This window comes from Myotis yumanensis, unplaced genomic scaffold (assembly GCF_028538775.1).
Source record: "Myotis yumanensis isolate MYYU_CA2020_CCGP unplaced genomic scaffold, mMyoYum1.0.hap1 SCAF_11, whole genome shotgun sequence".
Lineage (NCBI taxonomy): Eukaryota > Metazoa > Chordata > Mammalia > Chiroptera > Vespertilionidae > Myotis > Myotis yumanensis.
This window is the reverse complement of record NW_027223762.1, coordinates 25,976,492-25,994,150: the sequence shown is the minus strand read 5'-3', so window position 1 is coordinate 25,994,150 and position 17,659 is coordinate 25,976,492. Positions and strand designations below refer to the sequence as shown.

General features: G+C 43.7%; 1 protein-coding gene across 1 annotated transcript in view; it reads left to right on the top strand.

The window, feature by feature from the left end:
* The first annotated feature begins 253 nt into the window (after positions 1–253).
* The window catches only part of LHCGR (luteinizing hormone/choriogonadotropin receptor), a 56,145-nt gene continuing 38,739 nt past the window's right edge, over positions 254–17,659 (top strand). The window contains exon 1 of the mRNA XM_070428431.1: positions 254–417. Coding sequence (XP_070284532.1) covers positions 254–417 — 164 coding nt within the window. The remainder of the gene's footprint in view (positions 418–17,659) is intronic.

Genomic DNA, 17,659 nt, shown 5'->3' with positions numbered 1-17,659 from the left:
AGGGCTATTTGCAGATGTAGCGGACGGACAGTCCCTGGAAAGCAGCAGTAAGGAAGTGATGGGGGACTGAACTCTGTCCCACGTCGAGGCACAACACAATTTCAGCGGCGGGGACGCCGCAGCGGGGGTAAGGGCGGGCGGAGCCGAGAAGGTGGGAGGACAGGCCAAGGGGCGGGGAGAGGGGCGCGGGCCACTCCAGGGCTATCAAGGGCGCCCGCCCAGTCGCCAAAGCCTGCACTCAGGCTCTCCTGCCATGGGGCAGGCGTCCCCGGCGCGGTGGCCGCTGCTGGCGCTGCTGTTGCTGCTGCCGCCCGCGCTGCCGCGGCCGCTGAGCGGAGCGCACTGCCCCGAGCCCTGCAGCTGCCCGCCCGACGGCGCCCTGCGCTGCCCTGGCCCGCGGGCCGGCCTCACCCGACTGTGAGTACGCGGCGCCCCCGACCTGCGACCCTCCCTCGCTCCTCGCCACCTCGCCTCCCTACTCTTTGCCCGCCTTTACCTGGAACTTTGGAGGAAAATCTTTCACCTGGTCAAACCCACCAGCTTTTAGGGTGATGAGAAGCCAAACATTGGGGTCTGTCTTTACCACCCTGTACCGCACCTTGGATTTGGGCCCCACCTGCTGTCGCACCTCCAGCCCCTGGGAGCCCCGTCCCCTCTTTCTCCTGGTTGGGGCCGCAGCAGGGGGTGTGGAACTGCCCAGAAGCGACAGGGGAAGGCGTCGCTCCCTGTTTCCCTGTCGCTACTGGAAAGGGGCAGGGTGTGATGCTGCTCAAGCAGCAGCTGTCTCTGTCCCCGGAAATCTTGCGTGGTCTTTGAGCCTTGGGGCAGCCCGTTGGTAGAACTTACTGCGACCTCTGGCTTCCTGTGGTCCTCTAGGAATGAGGTGTTCAGGCCCAATGGCCAGGGGTGACCTGGTCACCCAACCCGGACTGCTGGGAGCCGCCTCCCCCAGCCAGGGCCCACCTACACCTTAGTGAGCATGCGAGTCACTGCTCCACCCCTGTCCCAAACAAACGCATTTCAATCAAGGCCTCATTAATCAGAGGCCCTGTGTCCCACCTGGGCCTGCCACCAACGCCTCCACCCTCACAGGGCTGGTTAAGGGAATTGTATACATCAGCAAGCAGGTGGAGGAAGGTGTGTGTTGAGATAATGGGGTGAGGAAGAGAAGGGGGTGAGTGCTAGTGTATCAGGGTGTCACCAGGTCTCCTTTCTTCAATTTAGAAAAAGGTACCCACATAATATGATTCTATTTATTTGAAATATCCAGAGCTCTGCCGGCGTGGCTGAGTGGTTGATCATCGACCAGTGAACCAGAAGGTCACGGTTCGATTGCTGGTCAGAGCACATGCCGGGGGTTGCAGGCTCGATCCCCAATCGATGTGCAGGAGACAGCCAATCAATGATTCTCCCTCATCACTGATGTCTCTCTCTCTCTCTCTCTCTTTCTCTCTCTCTCTTCCTTCCTCTCTAAAATCAATAAAAATATATTTTTTAAAAAAAAATGAAATAGCCAGATACACAGAAATAGATTAGAAGCTGCCAGGTTGGAGTAAGGGTCAGGTGACTGCTAAAGGGTGTGGCTTTTGGGGTAACAAAAACTATCTAAAATTAGATTGTGGTGATGGTTGAACAAGTCTATGACTATACTAAAAATTATTGCATTGTACACTATAAATATGTGAGTTTATGGTATATGAATTACATTTTGATAAACTTGCTACAAGAGAAAAGGGATACTATAAAAGAATCCAAAAGGCACCAAAGTGGAGGTCTTGGTCATGTTCTAACAACTGGAGGTGATAGAATTTCATGCTGGGGGAGGAAAGAGACCCCCCTCCCCAATTCCTTGGGCCCCAGCAGTCTGTCAGATGCCCATTTCATTGAGGGGAATTCCCTCCCTCCTGAGGGGCCAGACTTCTCCCCCAGAAGAATGAGTGGCCTTCAGGGGATATTTGTGATTGACAGATACAGTTTAAAGGTTGAGGGGTTTATATTAATTAGTTCTCATTATTTATCTTGTCAGTTCAATCCCCTAAAAGTGAGGACCATGCTGATAGAATTTGTTTCAATCAATCAACAAATCTATGGAACCTGCCTTCAAAGTCCCAGGCCTTGTCCTTCTCTGACAAGCCTCTCATCCTGCTCTTATGAATGACTGTACCACGAACAGCCTCTCTCACTTGCCTAGTGCTCATCATACAGATTACAAGACACTGAGATCGAAAGAAACAGAATAACCAAGGCCCTGCAGCTATTGAGTAGCAAAGACATTTCATCTATTAATTATCTTTTTATATTTGTTTTCTTAGCAAGAAAATTACCCCTTCATTCATATATATATATATATATATATATATATATATATATATGACTTTTTCTCCAGCTTCTCCAAAGTTGGCACTGAGTGGAGAACCCCTGGTGGGTGGCAGGAATGGGTGGACCAAGTCCCAGCTCCTTTCAGATTCAGCTTTTCACTGAAATCTCTCAACAATTCCTGCTGCCACACCCTTGAAGGCCTCAGGAGTGTACCCCTTCCCTGGAGAAGACAGAAAGGGAAAGACCAAAACAAAACAAAAATCCTCTTGTTGCCCCACAGCACAGTTTAAAGAGCTGAGAACCCTTCTAAAAGATTTTAAGGGCTGACTAGATTTGGGGTTGAGTGTGAGACAAGGTAAGTCTTCTAGCACGCTAAAGCTGCCTAGTCTCACTCCCCAAAAGGAACTAGTTGTCCAGGCTCTGAAGTCCTTTGCCATCCCTGTGGGATTCTGGAGAAGACTTCCTCTCTTCACACGCACTATTTTGGCATCACACCAGGAGCATCTTCTCCTAGACATTTAGACCCCTTAGGCCAGGGGTGGGAAACATCCAGACTCAGGCCGTATAAGGCCCTTGAAATCATTTGGTCTGGCCCTGCAAGACAACTGCAGGTGGAACTCACAATTCAATAAATCTAGGAGCTTTTTTCATAGCAACATAAATTTATATTAAGCGAATTATATTAAGCGAATGATGTTATAAATATTCAAATGGCCCTTGGAAGAAAAAAGGTACCCCACCCTGCCTTGGGTCAACAGACATGCTGCCCCTCACAAGATCAGACTTCCTAAGGATCAGACAATCAAGAGATGACCTCATCTTCAGGTGAGAACCCTGTGGAGGTGGAGCTGATAAAGGCCCATACAGGATAACTTTTTCAGCAGGATATGGTGACTTCAACATCAATATGACAAAAGAGGTGCATAAAAATGAATAGGAGGGTAGATATATTAAGGCAATATTCCTCAAACTGTGGTCCCAGACTAGCAGCATGAGCATCACCTGGGAAATGTTAGAAATGCATACTCTCAGGCCCCAGCCCCAATCTACCGAATCAGGAACTCTGAGGGTGTGGGTTAGCAGTCCGTGCTTTAACAAACTCCCCGCGTGATTCTGATGCAAGATATTGCTCTCTACAGAGGATATAACCTTCTAGAAAGCAAGAAGCCTGTTGTAAACTTCCTTGTGCCAAATACTTCCCGTCTCCACACTTCCACCATCCCTCACACACATACATACATCCATAATACCTATCAATTGCAAACGGCAGCTGCGATCAAATTAAAACCCCAAACTCTGAGACATATGAAAAATAAACAGGATTGAGAAAAAAATGGTGGTTTGTTTTGGGGGTATTTTAAGAGAAATAGGGGAAGGAATCCAGGGAGAAGGACAGACACTGACAATGCAAGGGAGAATAATACTTGATGGAGTGGGATCTCAATGCGGGTGGGAGGAGAGCATTAGTCTCAGATCATAGGGAAAGGGTTAATCTTAGAAAGAACAGACAGACTTCTGAGTCCCAGGGCAAGAAGTCAGTTGGATAAAGATATAATTCAACATTGAGGCAAAGGACAGGAAAAGTGTTTGAGTTCATGCTAAAATCCTCTTTTCTTAATGATGAATGAATGAAATGGTAAACGGTAATTATAAAATAGACAAATGCTATGGATAACAAGTTATCAGGAGTTTGTAAAAAGAAGAGCACTGAAACTATGAGCTAAGGCTTCCAGAAGAAGAGGGAGGTGGTCTTGCACTCAGTTGTCCACAGGACTTGCTCAGCAGAGAGAAGAGGAGCACCCTGGGTTCGGGGATTGGAGAAGGCGGATACGCAGTGCCCCTTAGAATTCAGCAGCCCCTCAGCAACTGCTAGTTCACGTTTTAATCATTTCAGGCCCTTGGTAGTCCTGACTTTTAAGACCTCCAACTGAAGCTCACTGTTTGGTTTAAAAGGGGGAGGGGGGGGACTGTAATTGCTTATCATTGACAAGCCGTGCTTGCAAATCTTGAAAATGGCATTGTTCAATTGTTCTTATCTGTCCATCCCTTCCATATTTTATTTAAACTTAGATATTTAACACCTAAAATGTGATACAAAAAAAATAGCCTCCCACATTTTTACTAGTTTTAATTAAGGAATAAAAAAATATAATAGAAAAAAGATTTAAAAATTGTCCTTTCCATATTAGTTCCAGACAAATGGAAGGGAGAGAGAGAAAAAAATCTCACCTTGCCTATGGTTATATAAAGATCTTTGTCTCTATGACAACAGAAAGGTTGATCTGCTTGATATAGAAATAGCTTCTGAAAAATCTGTTTGTAAGAAAATGCTAATAATAATTATGGCAATTTATTTTTTGCATGTTGTTCCAACTGAGCAGAGATTAAACTTTTAGACTTTATTATAAGACATGATCCAGAGACTTGGAAAGAGAAAATGTGCTGTATCTATGAGTCCAGTGTCCCAGCAAAATGTTAGCATCCTAACATCTTTCCTGAATGTCTTTCTCCTTCTTCCTCTTACAGTGGAAATCAGGGTCCAGAAAAGTGTTCAATATTATAGAGGGATCTACAGGAGGAGGGTGTGATCCCTGTCCTTTAGTAGCCCATAGTCTATGTGTAAATACGCTCAAGAGACTGGCATTCATGGGGAAAGAGGTAACAAGGCTCTAAGGAAATTAGAGAATAGATCAATAACTGTGAACTGAAATCTCCAAAGGTTTCATGAGCCAAAGGTCATGAGGATGAACCTTGAAGGAGAAAAGGGAAGAATTGTCCAGGTGGAAGAACTATAACCATAATAAGTTATAGTAAACTAGAGCAGTGGTCGGCAAACTCATTAGTCAACAGAGCCAAATATCAACAGTACTTCTTCAAAATAGACTCGCCCAGGCTGAAAACCGACTTCTGTGCATGGGCCACAAAGTTTCAATTGCACTGTATGTGCGCGCCCGCGTGGTATTTTGTGGAAGAGCCACATTCAAGGGGCCAAAGACCCGCATGTGGCTCATGAGCCACAGTTTGCCGACCACGGGACTAGAGAAACATGAAATAAGGTTGAATGGATTTTTTTCTTATTATGCCTCTCCCCAGCTCTTTGGGGAAATTTTATTTTTAAGAGAAGATATGAAGTCATCAAAAACATTTGATTAAATTACCCAGAGGGTTGTGCAAAAAGAAAAAATCCAATATGTAGTTCTTGACTAATAAACTTTCAAAAGTCATTCTTGGACAGTTAATTAAAAGGCATTAAGTAAAAATCATGATTTGGAGTCATTTTCCCATGAAGCTTTCCCCAATGTCCTCTCCTACCCCCACCCTCCCAAACACAAACACATGTACTTGCTTCAATATCTTGTACTTACATATATTTTTGCATATATCTCACCACAGTGTAACCATTTATTCAATGTGTGTCTCTTCTGCTACAGCATGTTTCTCAACCTCAGAACAACTGACATTTGGAGTCAGATAATCACTTGGGGGGGGGGGGGGCTGTTCTGTACACTGTGGTATGCTTAGTAGCATCACTGGCCTCTACCCACTAGGTGCCAGTAGCACTGCCCTCCCAAATTGTGACAACCAAAAATGACTCTAGACATTTGCCAAATAGCCCCTGGGGGTAAAATCTGCCCCTCTCCCTTTGGTTTTGAATCATTGAAGTGAGAATCAATTGAAGAGGTCTTATTCAACTCAAGATTCCCAGAATTTCTCAGGGAGTATGATTAAAGTATTTACTGAACTACATACATGATGATCAAACTGAATAGAAGTTGAATAAGAACAACAAACCAATGCCAAAAGGAAACACATATTATTTAGAATGTACCATATCTAAATACCATTTAAAAATTCTCCATCCTAGACAGTGAGGAGGCAAGGGTGCTATGGGTATTGGAGGGGGTTCTCTGTTATATCAACAATTAGGTCCAAGATTTTGCAGAGCCCTAGTCTGTCCTTTGAATAGGTCTTTGTAGACATATCAGCCTCTGAGAAGCAAGACTGGAAACATACCTATATTAATATACTCCCATCCAGATTGTTTTAATTTTTATTGTCTATTTGTTTTAACTCACTCATTAGAAGAAAAAAAAAATTAATCCCCAGCCCAGAATCCATTAAAACAAAACAAAACAACCACCAAGGCAGCCTGAATTGAGACATGGATTTCCTGTCCAGGACACCAGGTAGGAGCCCACTAGACAGAGGGAAGCTTTCCTAACTCTTGCAGGTAAGACAGTATGTCTTATCCCTGCCTTCCCTAACGCTAGCCAGACCAAAAAATGCAGAATTCAGGAAGCTCTTGTCCCACCTCCCTACCCCACAAAAAGCAAAGGCCCCAGGTAGCAGTTGATCCTGAACCTCAGTTCTGACTCAGCTCCCCCAGCTGTACCTTCAAGGCAATTCTTAAACACGCCTGTGCCTATAAACAGGCTCCTTGGGGGAAGCTTTGCAAGAACCAGACTTTATTAGTTTAAAAATCATCCTTTGGGGGAATGATGGCCCCTAGTGAGATACCAAAAAGCATGCAATAGAGTTCCCAAAATCTCAGTGGAAGTGTAGAGCCAAAAGGTTCACATACAGACCTTTTTGGCATTGGACCCAGCTTCCCCCCTTGGAGAGCAATAATTCTGTGGGTTTTTCTTGCCTTATTCTTTTTTATTTCAAAAGCAGTGTCAGATTAATTCAAAGCTCAAGTTCTGCTCCTTTACCCACCTCTATCTTCTTTCCAAGCCCCTCAATTTGGCTTCTTTTCATGTCTTAAAATGAGGCCTGAAATCTTTTTTTCAAAATATAATCTTCCAGAGTAGCTGTACCAGACGGAGTCTTGGCCAAGTGTAACTGATCTCACACACAGGAAGCTAAAACCAATTGAGCCCCTGCAGTTGGGAGAGGCCTTGCTGCTCACGCCCAGACCCCAGAGGGCTGGCTCCAGGGGAGCATATGTGTTCTGTTCTGGCAGCTCCCCTGGGTGTGCAGAAAATCACATTCAATGCAAATTTTAGCAAGTCTCCCACCAGCTATTTTTTTAAGAAGAGAATTAAAATAATCCTTCCCACCAGGCAGGTGGGCTCTCTGACGTGGTGGGCAGCTTCTAGCAGCTTCTCTACATGGTCCTCATTTACTCCCAGCTTCTGCCTCACTGGGAGATGAAACCCCCTCCCGGCCAGCAAACCATGCACAGCTGCTTTGTGTGGCCCTGAGCCAGAGCTCTGTAATGCCACCTGAGCCAAATTCAGAATCATCCTTGACTCTGAGGAAATGAGGTGACTCCTGGGTCCCTAATTCTACCTCATGAACAACAGCAGACAACATATCTGAGCTCACAGGGATGGGGATGCTCTGGTATAAGATAGGGTAGGGTCCAACATAGCCCCCAAGTGATCTCAATTGATTGACAGGACAAAGACCAGGCAGACCTGAGTTCTAGCACCAGGTCTCTTTTCCCTAACTTGCACTGTGGATTCAGGCTACCTATAAAGCCTCTATGCCAGTGGTTCTCAATCTTCTGGCCCTTTAAATACAGTTCCTCATGTTGTGACCCAACCATAAAATTATTTTTGTTGCTACTTCATAACTGTAATGTTGCTACTGTTATGAATCGTAATGTAAATATCTGATATGCAGGATGGTCTTAGGCGACCCCTGTGAAAGGGTCATTCGACCGCCAAAGGGGTCGAGACCCACAGGTTGCGAACCGCTGCTCTATGCTGTCCATAAAAGGGGAGCGATGACTCCTAAGCCCCTGAGTGGGTGTGACTATGGGGAAGATAAAGGGAAAGCAGAGCCAAAAGTACTGGGAAGTAAAGGTTCCCCACAACTACAAAGTATTATTGTAGCAATCTGATGATGCCAAGAAGACAGCATTTACTGTTCATTCTCCTAGCCCAGTGGTCGGCAAACTGCCGCTCGCGAGCCACATGCAGCTCTTTGGCCCCTTGAGTGTGGCTCTTCCACAAAATACCACGTGCAGGCACGCACGTACAGTGCAATTGAAACTTCGTGGCCCTTGCACAAAAGTCGGTATTTTGCGGAAGAGCCACACTCAAGGGGCCAAAGAGCCGCATGTGGCTCGAGAGCCGCAGTTTGCCAACCACTGTCCTAGCCCATATAGGAGGATGAACAGTAAATATCTGTCTTCCAAGGGGCAAGCCTGATGGACTAGTTTTGTTCCTGGTAGGTGTTAATTAGAGAAAATGACCCAATAGGTCTCCTCAACCTTGAAGGTGAGTAAGTCAGAATCCATAAATAGCGGAGCTCATTATTGCCTGGAGTCTGATATGCTGGCCTTTTCAGCCCAGGCTGAGCTGCCTCTCAAACACGCCACCTAACACCTCATTATAGGCTGGTTCCTATTGTTCAGTTGGGTCACTCCTATCTGCTCTCAAACCCATTCTTCATCCTTCATTTCCCTATTCCCCATCCCTAAGCCTCAGGCTAGAAACAGAGAAAGCCCTCAGGTCAGACTTGTTGACCACTCAGGAACTACATGCTGAAACCGGTCAATGTGCAGGATCCAATGCCAGTCTTCAGATTGTAGGAAAGAGAGGACTACAGTTTTTAGATCACTCCCGGAACAATAGAAGGTAATAAAAGCCACTATAAACAAAATCTGATAGGAGTTCAGAGGAGCCTTCCCTTCTAGCCACAGTAACAAAGTAACTTTGGTGGAGGTATCATCTGAGGTGTAGCTTTGTAAGCCTCATTCTCTATGTGGGCAGCTGGGTTAGCGCCATTATCCCATAAGATCAGTCCTGGCCTTTGACACCAGCTTAGAAAAGCCACTGGGGGGAAAAAATCACTCTTGCCCTGGCCGGGTTGGCTCAGTGGATAGAGCGTCAGCCTGCAGACTGAAGGGTTCCGGGTTCGATTCCGATCAAGGGCACATGCCTGGTGTGCAGGCTCGATCCCCAGTAGGGGGCGTGCAGGAAGCAGCAGATCAATGATTCTCTCTCTCTCTCTCTCTCTCTCTCTCTCTTCTCTCTCTCTCTCTCTCTCTCTCTCTCTCTCTCTCTATATATATATATATACTTAAAATCACTCTTCAGTCTTCTGCTCTCTCACTGACCACCAGCACATGCCCTGTCTATGTTATGGAGCATCAAGGGCACAGTGGGCCACTTCCACTGGAAACCCTGGGTAGGGCTATGATAAGGCTTTTCTCATTTGCAAGCACCAGAAATCACCTCTGACAAACTTAATCATAAGAGATGAATTTATGAGAAGAATAAGGAGGTAGAAGGGTGCTGGCAAGACCCAGGGAGAATCTGGCATTTTAGCAGTAAGAGATCAGGGAACTTCTTTCTAGATTCCACCTTCACAATGAATCAGCTGCAAAGACTCCTTCTATCTGTCTGTTATAGTTTTAAATTCCCAAGAGAGAATCTGATTGCCTCCCCCTGCCCGGCCCCAAGGCAGAAGCATAAGAGCACAGTCAGTGAGGTGCTTCTACCCCATGCAATCAGCAATGACATGCTTCCAGAGAAGGGTCATTTTTGAGCCAGGCAACCAGAAAGCACACATGCCAGTAATTTGGGGCACGTCAAACCCATCCTCAGACTAATTAAAATATGTGGTATATCAGTGCAACCACCTTTTACAGACTCACTAAAAATTAAGGTAAAATAAAATAAAACGAAGAAGGTTTAGGTGTCTGGAAACAGAAGCTTGTAATCAAAGAGCTTCCTGAAGCATATCTGCAATGGCACTGCCCTGACAACATAATACTCTCTGCTTCTAAAAAATATTTTTGAGAAATCATTTCAGATGATGCAGACATTCCCCCTGGAAGAATTCAACATGTAGTTTTATTTACCAGAGTTATTCTTGTCATGTTATATTATTGCTAGGAGAATTCTAGTTTAGGGGGTAAAGATTAGATCATTTTGCTTTGTGTCTTGAGAAACCTTGAAATGGGTTTTGAGTGAGAGCCTAGATTATACCATTTTCCTCCAAGGCTTTATATTTTTAATTTAGTTGTAGCACAAATGACTTGGAAAATCCATTATCCAGGAAGCTTCTTGAACACCGTGGTTCCCATTATAATTCATTGGCACCTAGCAGCTTGTCTGGTGCTCTGCAATGGCCGTCTTAGAGGACGGTCACTCAAACTGCACTTTCGATGGCAGAGTTCCGACTGAACTTTTTTAAATCAATGAGCAAATGTGGACTCTGCAGAGTGGCTCCCTAGAGTTGAAATATTTAATGGAGAGTTCTTTATCATTTATTTAAAGGCTATTAGGGGAGGCTTTTAGGAGATACCTGAACCCAAAAGAAAGATGCCAATTGGGTGTGGTTAGCCTTCCTCTCAGTTGTCCTATGTATAATCAGCAGATAGTCAAGTGTTTGGAACAAGTCACCGTTTTATAAGCTTAAAGATGACCTTAAGTAGAAGAGTGCATTCCAAAATCCTGAACCCACCCTACTCCACCCCCGACAAGGAAGGCAAAAGTGGGGAAGCTTGAGTTTTTCACAGTAAGCAGCTATGAATTAAAAGTACTTACAGAGTTGCCCTAACCGGTTTGGCTCAGTGGATAGAGCGTCAGCCTGCGGACTCAAGGGTTCCAGGTTCGATTCCAGTCAGGGGCATGTACCCTGGTTGCGGGCACATCCCCAGTGGGGAGTGTGCAGGAGGCAGCTGATCGATGTTTCTCTCTCGTCGATGTTTCTAACTCTCTATCCCTCTCCCTTCCTCTCTGTGGAAGGTCAATGGAATGTATTTAAAAAAATAAAAATAAAAAAGTACTTACTGAACCTTATTTTGTGTTTGACGCTGTAGCAGTATTATATAGACATTTTCTTACTTAATCTCAAAAATCTCTGGGTTACTTAGCATCATCATCATTTATGGATATAGAATGAAGTGATGATTTAAACCCAGACAGCCTGGCTGCAGAAACTATACTCTTCACTACCCCACTGTGCTACTTCCAAAGAGAAAGCACAGGCAATTGGTGGGAAGACACATTCCTTAAAGAATGTAGCACCCAAGACAAACCTTTAACAAGAGTAGAATTTGACCAGCAGAGAAGTGCAGATGTGCCAGATGGTGGAGACAGTATGAATAAAGAAAGGAAAGTGAGGCAAGTTCAGGAAGCACAATAGTCTGATTTGTCTAGATAGGCACTGTCCAGTAGAAATATAATGTGTCACAGGTGTCATTTTTATTTTCTAATAGCCACAATTAAAAAGCTTTTAAAGGGTGAAATTAGTTTTAATAAAATACTTTATTTAATCCAATATGAACAAAATATTATTCAACATGTAATCAATATGAAATTATTCATGAGATACTTTCCATTCTTTTTCATACTAAGTCTTCAACATCAAGTGTGTATGTTACACTTACAGTGGATCTCAGCTTGGACTGGCCATAGTTTAAGTGCTCAGTGGCCACATGTGGCTAGTGGCTGTGGTGCTGGATAGCGCAAGTTTAGTATACTAGTTATATGAGAGGAATGATGAGTGATAGGACTGACAAATGAAGTTTGAGCCTTTATTTAGAGAGCCTTGAATGCAAGGCTGAGACATCCGTAGATATCTAAGAGTGACACAGTAGGAGTTATAAGGAAGATTAATCTAGACTAGGCAGGAGAAACCCAGGACAGGGTGAGAGGAAACCAATTTGGGGAGTACAGTTGAGTCAAGGTGGAGGGGAAAAAAAAGGCCGAGAAGAGTGGCGGTGGGAAAGGGATAAAGGACTAGAAGCAAGATACATATGAAGGCAGAATCCACCAGAGACTGGGTGTCCGATGGTGGAACAGAAGAAATGTTCATACAGGGCTCCTGGTAAATTTCAAATAACAATGCAGTAAACAAACAAACAAAAACCTATGTAGTTATTAAATGCTGATGAGAACCAAAGAGAGAAAGAAAACACATTCTGGTAGAATCTGAAGTTTCATGGAGGAAGAGGAATTTGAGCTGCATCTTTTTTTTATCTTTATAGTTGAAAGTATTACGTATATCCCCTTTTTCCCCCCATTGACCTCTTCTAACCCACCCCCACCCTCCACCTCAGGCCTTCACCACCCTATTGTCAGTGACCATGGGTTATGTATATATGCATATAAATTCTTTGGCTGATCTCTTCCCATCTTTAATGTTAAAGCTGTGAGCACATACCCTCAAGAAGCTGAAGGGCTCCATCAGAAGTCTAGGTTTTCACAGGAGAACCAGAGGATCATGTAGCAGGATGTATAAACCCCCCTCCCCCCAAAGAAAAGTACTGATGTGATTTGATTAGTGAAGGACACAGCACTGGACCAGGAATGAAGTGACCTACGTTATAATCCAGACCTGCCACTGAATTGCCAGGTAGTTTCAGGGAAGTCATTTCACTTTTCCTCACTTGTTTCTTCAACTGCAAAGTGAAGGGCTGGACCAAATCACCTGCAAGTGGACCTTTCACTCTGATCCTTTGAGCCAAATACAATAGCTGCTTAAAGAAGTAGTCAAACAATAGAACTACCTGGATGTGTTGTTTGTTTGTTTTTTTAATCCTCACCCAAGGATATTTTTCCATTGATTTTTAGAGTGGAAGAGAGGGAAAGACAGAGAGAAACATCGACATGAGGAAACACATTGATTGGTTGCCTCCTGCACGAGTCCTGACCAGGGCCTGGACCAGGGAGGAGTCTGCAATGGAGGTACATGCCCTTGACAGGAATTGAACTCGAGACCCTTCGGTCCACAGGCCAATGCTTTATCCACTGAGCCAAACCGACTAGGGCTACCTGGATGTATTTTTAATGCATGCTCCAAAAGTTTCTGAAGTAAAACTTAACATTTTGGATGTCCATCTATACTGACTTCATATTTCAGTTAACATTGCAGTCTCAGCTCCCTCAAGGTAAATGCTAAAGACAAGAGGCCAACAAATGAAGACATACCAAGTAATGAAGTTACCAAATAGATCAATGCACTTGAAATCACAAAGATTTAAATCATTTGGAAAGAGAAAAGCCATTTTATTTCATTCCAAGATGAAAGCAAGTTTATTGTAATTACTGAGCAGCTTTGAAAAGAATACAGAAATTCTTAAGCGTCTGTTAAATATAGAACAAGGTTTTATATTATAAATACAAAAACATTAAAATTCTTTTGAATTTAAATAAGCTAATGTCCCTCCCTCCTATTTCAATGAGTTTATTAGGCAAAAAAGCTTTGACCATCTTTGATTTCTCTTTTCCCTTCCCTTTGATTTTGTAGTGTTTTAAAATTCAGGGTGTGTAGCTCCATCAATAAACTAATCATCTGTAAAAGATGGATGGATGTTTGTAGCTTTCCTAAGTCAATAATATAGATGGCTTTTCTAAACAATTAGAGGGAAGTGAATAAAAATATTTCACTTCTGTCATGCTGGGCAGAAGTGAGGCACGATAGTTAGAAGCTAGGAAAATTCCTTGGCAAGTAGAATGGGGAAACTGAGACAGATGACTGATTCAAACTGGCCTCATCCAGCATCCTTAGTTACCTGCCTCCTTCTCCCACATACCACTCCCTTAAGCATTAAAGCCTTCAGAACAATGAGGTTCTTATCAGCATCAAATAATCTTTGGAACAAAGCCTCAGGTCTGTTAACAGAGTTTTAGTCAAACCAGCATAACATTTAGGCCTCAGTGTGTTTCAGTTCCAGGCCCAGAAAAGCAGCAAAAGCAGACCAAGCATTACCACGGCTGGCATCAGGACCAGATGCAATAACCAATGACCCCCTACCCTAGGATTGACCAACCAGTAGAGATCATGACCCTGATCCTCCTCATTTTGATGAATCAGCATATTAAGGGATACACCTGGAAAACTGATGAATATCCTATTGAGATCCTCTCCTGACACCTGCCCTAAAATTCCCGCCTTTAGAAAACAGATAAAAACCCTTAAGACAAAGGACCCAGTGTGTTCTCTCTCTCTCTCTCTCTCTCTCTCTCTCTCTCTCTCTCTCTCCAGGCCTGTGTCTTTGCTTTCTTTCTCTTTAGCTCTAAAGGTCTCCATGAGACTTGCAACCAGGGTAGCAGTGAGCAGGGGCAGCTCATCTTGGGCTAACCCCCTGAACCTATCTCCAAGGGCCCCCCTTTTGCCTCTGTTACTTGTTTCCTGAGTCCATGAAGCCCAGCTAGCTCACTGCTTCTGCCTCTGTGACTTTCTTTCTAAAAGGCCAATGCAGCTCTCTGAGCAGCGGGCTCAAGTCTTTCTTTTCTACTGTACTTGTGCCTTGCTTGCTAATTAAACTTCCTCTGGCACAAGAGTTCTTGGCTCTGAATTCTTCCTTTGCCAAACTCAAGAACCGAGTACCTGATTCACTGGTAACAGAAGAAAGGTAAAAGCTCCAGCAAAGTGACCAAAGACTTCACCCAAGCTTTGAAGGCTCCAGATTGGTGCTGCATCTCTTCCCTGGCTCTTGTCTCCCTCTGCCCCTGCTCAATCTATTGGCTTCAGAAGTGGGTCCTGCCCTGAACTGTGTACTCCAAGCTCTTAAAAACCAAAGGGAGGTGGGGAACTTGCAGTTGTTATTGGCTTTATGCATGGCCTGTCTTTAAAAGGAGAGAGTGTACCCAGTGAACCATATTTCCAATTCACCTATGAAGTTTGCTATTTAAAGGAACTGTGCCTAGAATCTTTTTGTAGAAAAAAGAACCCTTTGATAAAACAAATGTCTCCCAATTGATAGGTTTTTGTAAGCAAGGATTTCCAAATCCTAGATTTCCTTGAAGGGGGACACAGAGTCCTCTTGGTTCTAAAGCTCTCCAACTAACATTATTTTGAGGGTTCATTAACAATTCAGTGGGCTGGACAGATTGTCTCCTTTGAAGGTTATCAGTCAGGAGAGAAAAAGAAGAGCAGCTCAAGGCCCAACCTTGAGTATTCAAGAGGCATTAGGAACAATTAGAGAGGACCTGCAGGTTACAGAATAAGGAATCAAGACAAAAAAAAGCACCAACATGGTGTGGGGGAAACAGATATAATCCAAGGCATGCAGGCACACTCCTACTCTCCAAATATTGTTGGGCCCAGTGTAGATGATGCAGAGAAACACAGGGCCTCACCAGAGTCATAACCAATTACAAGATCTCAGAACTAGGGTGTGTGCTTTATTCCAATTCTAAGGAAGACAGGCTGGCTGTTTCTACTTCAACTTTATAACTGGAAGGGTGAGGAACTTGCAGGCAGGACTCTTGAATAGATGGAGGTTCCAGAAATGATGAAACTAAGGCAACCTTTGTCTTCCGATCTAAGTATTTGTTTCAACGTCTGTGTGAAAGGCACTTGGGCAAGGTGGGTTTTGGCCATGTTCCAGGTGTCACCTATGCTACATTATTCATTTAGAAATCAAAGTTTAAAACTGCACAAAGGACTGTGAAAATGTAATAAATGTAAGCAGCTACATATGGTTTCACAGCCATATTCTTCCACAGCCATCTCACTTTTCAAGAGGCAGAGAGAACGCCACACCCTGCAAGTTCAAACTCACATTTGCCCACTAATCCTGGCTCTTTACTACCCATCTGAGATCCATAGTTTGGAAGGATGATTCTATTTGTCTGAGACAGAAAAGGCTGTCCTTCCTTTATTTTTCTTTGCTTTATTGCATAGCTTTCATGCCTCTTTTGACCCTGAACAGCAGAGTCACTGAACAGTCCTTGCCTTTGGCCTTTTTTTCCCAGTTCTCCTTGGTTTCTGTTCTATATCTAATGATACTGATTGGCCTTCTCATAAGAGTCCCTGAAGTTCACAAAAGTCTTGGAATACATGTAGGCCTAACTGCAAAAAAGGAAGGAAGAAAAGGAGGAAGGAGGGAGGGAAGGGGAGGAGGAAACTCGATACATCAAAATAAAACTTTTTCTCTTTTCCATTTTTCTCATAGTACAGAGCATTAAGTTGATTATATTTCTTCATTCAAGTAACATTATCATTGGTCCATTCAAAGTCCCTCTCTGTTTTCAGTTATTTATCTTATCCCTTTCTCCTACTTCCTTTTGACTCACCATGGGCAACCATCCAAATGTATGTTTATATGTTTTCTTTTTATATGTCTATGTTTGATGTGTATGTATTTTAATTCTGTAAATATATATATATATATAATCAGTAATTTCTTACTTTTTTCTCTTATCACCATGATTCTAAGATCCACACATGATGCTCTGTGTGGATCTTAGAATCATGCTTTAGATGCTTGCTTCTCACTGCTGACCAATTAGGTAGGTGTATACTGTCCACATTTTACCATTCCCTCGCTCAGCAGAGGATACTCAGGTTGCCTCCAACCCACCCTACACCAACAATGCTATGAAGACAATCCTTGTACAGTTGCCTTTAAGTATCAGTGTGAGAATTTTTCTGGGATGTATGTGGGAGTAGAATAGCGGTGTAATTGAGACAACCACATTGCTAAAAGTTTCTGTCTTTGTGGAAAGAATCATAGAAGCATCCATCAAAGAATAGAGCACCTTAATGGAAGTGCATTCCAATGGTCATGAATAAATCATGGGCCACGTGAACAAACACATTTAAATACAGGAGACAGACACTTGAATGCTTAGGAACTGCTGCCAATTGAAGATGCAATGGAAATAAAGACATAGCATCTCTAAAATAAAAATATAAATCAGTGGGGGGAAAAAACAGTTTTGGATTCGCAGAAACACATTCTCCACATGGGTTTAAGAGAATACATCTGTTGTGAAAAGCTCAGTGCCCCTACCTCACCCAACCTCTCTCCCCATTCTCTGGCCCCCAGGCCTTTATCTTGCCCCAGCCACAACCACAAAACTACCTGCTGTTCGCTCCGTGGCTCTTTTATGGTGGGAACTCAATCACTCTGCCTTTCCTGCTCTGTGGCATCAACATCAACTTCAAAATTTTCATCTTGCACCAGGGATTTTTCCATAGTCATTGGGGACAGCCAGTGCATGATCTACTGCTTCTTTCACTTCTGTCTGACCTTTGCTCCTCATCCCTCATCCCTGTATCAATCAAAATCTCAAACAACCTCCCTGGTCAAATCTGAGCCAAATTGCTCCTCTGAGAGCCACACCTTGTGCCCTTATGGAGGAGGAGACTGCCTGGGGAGAGGCTTCAGCCTGGGGGTTTCATTTGCATATAAATGGCTCTGAAGTGTTCAGTGGAAGCTTTTATGTAAACACTCTTCAAAATATGTTCTGCACTGCATTATCCCCAGCAATAAAGACTCTGGAATCAGAATTTGGCTGTCAGTTTTATTGATGTTGCATGGGGTACAGTAGAATACAGCTTTCTCTTCTGGAAATTTATTGACTTGGCAGGGCAGAGAGCAATAAAACTGTGTTTTTAATCAGTAAGCCAAGCGGACATGATTCCA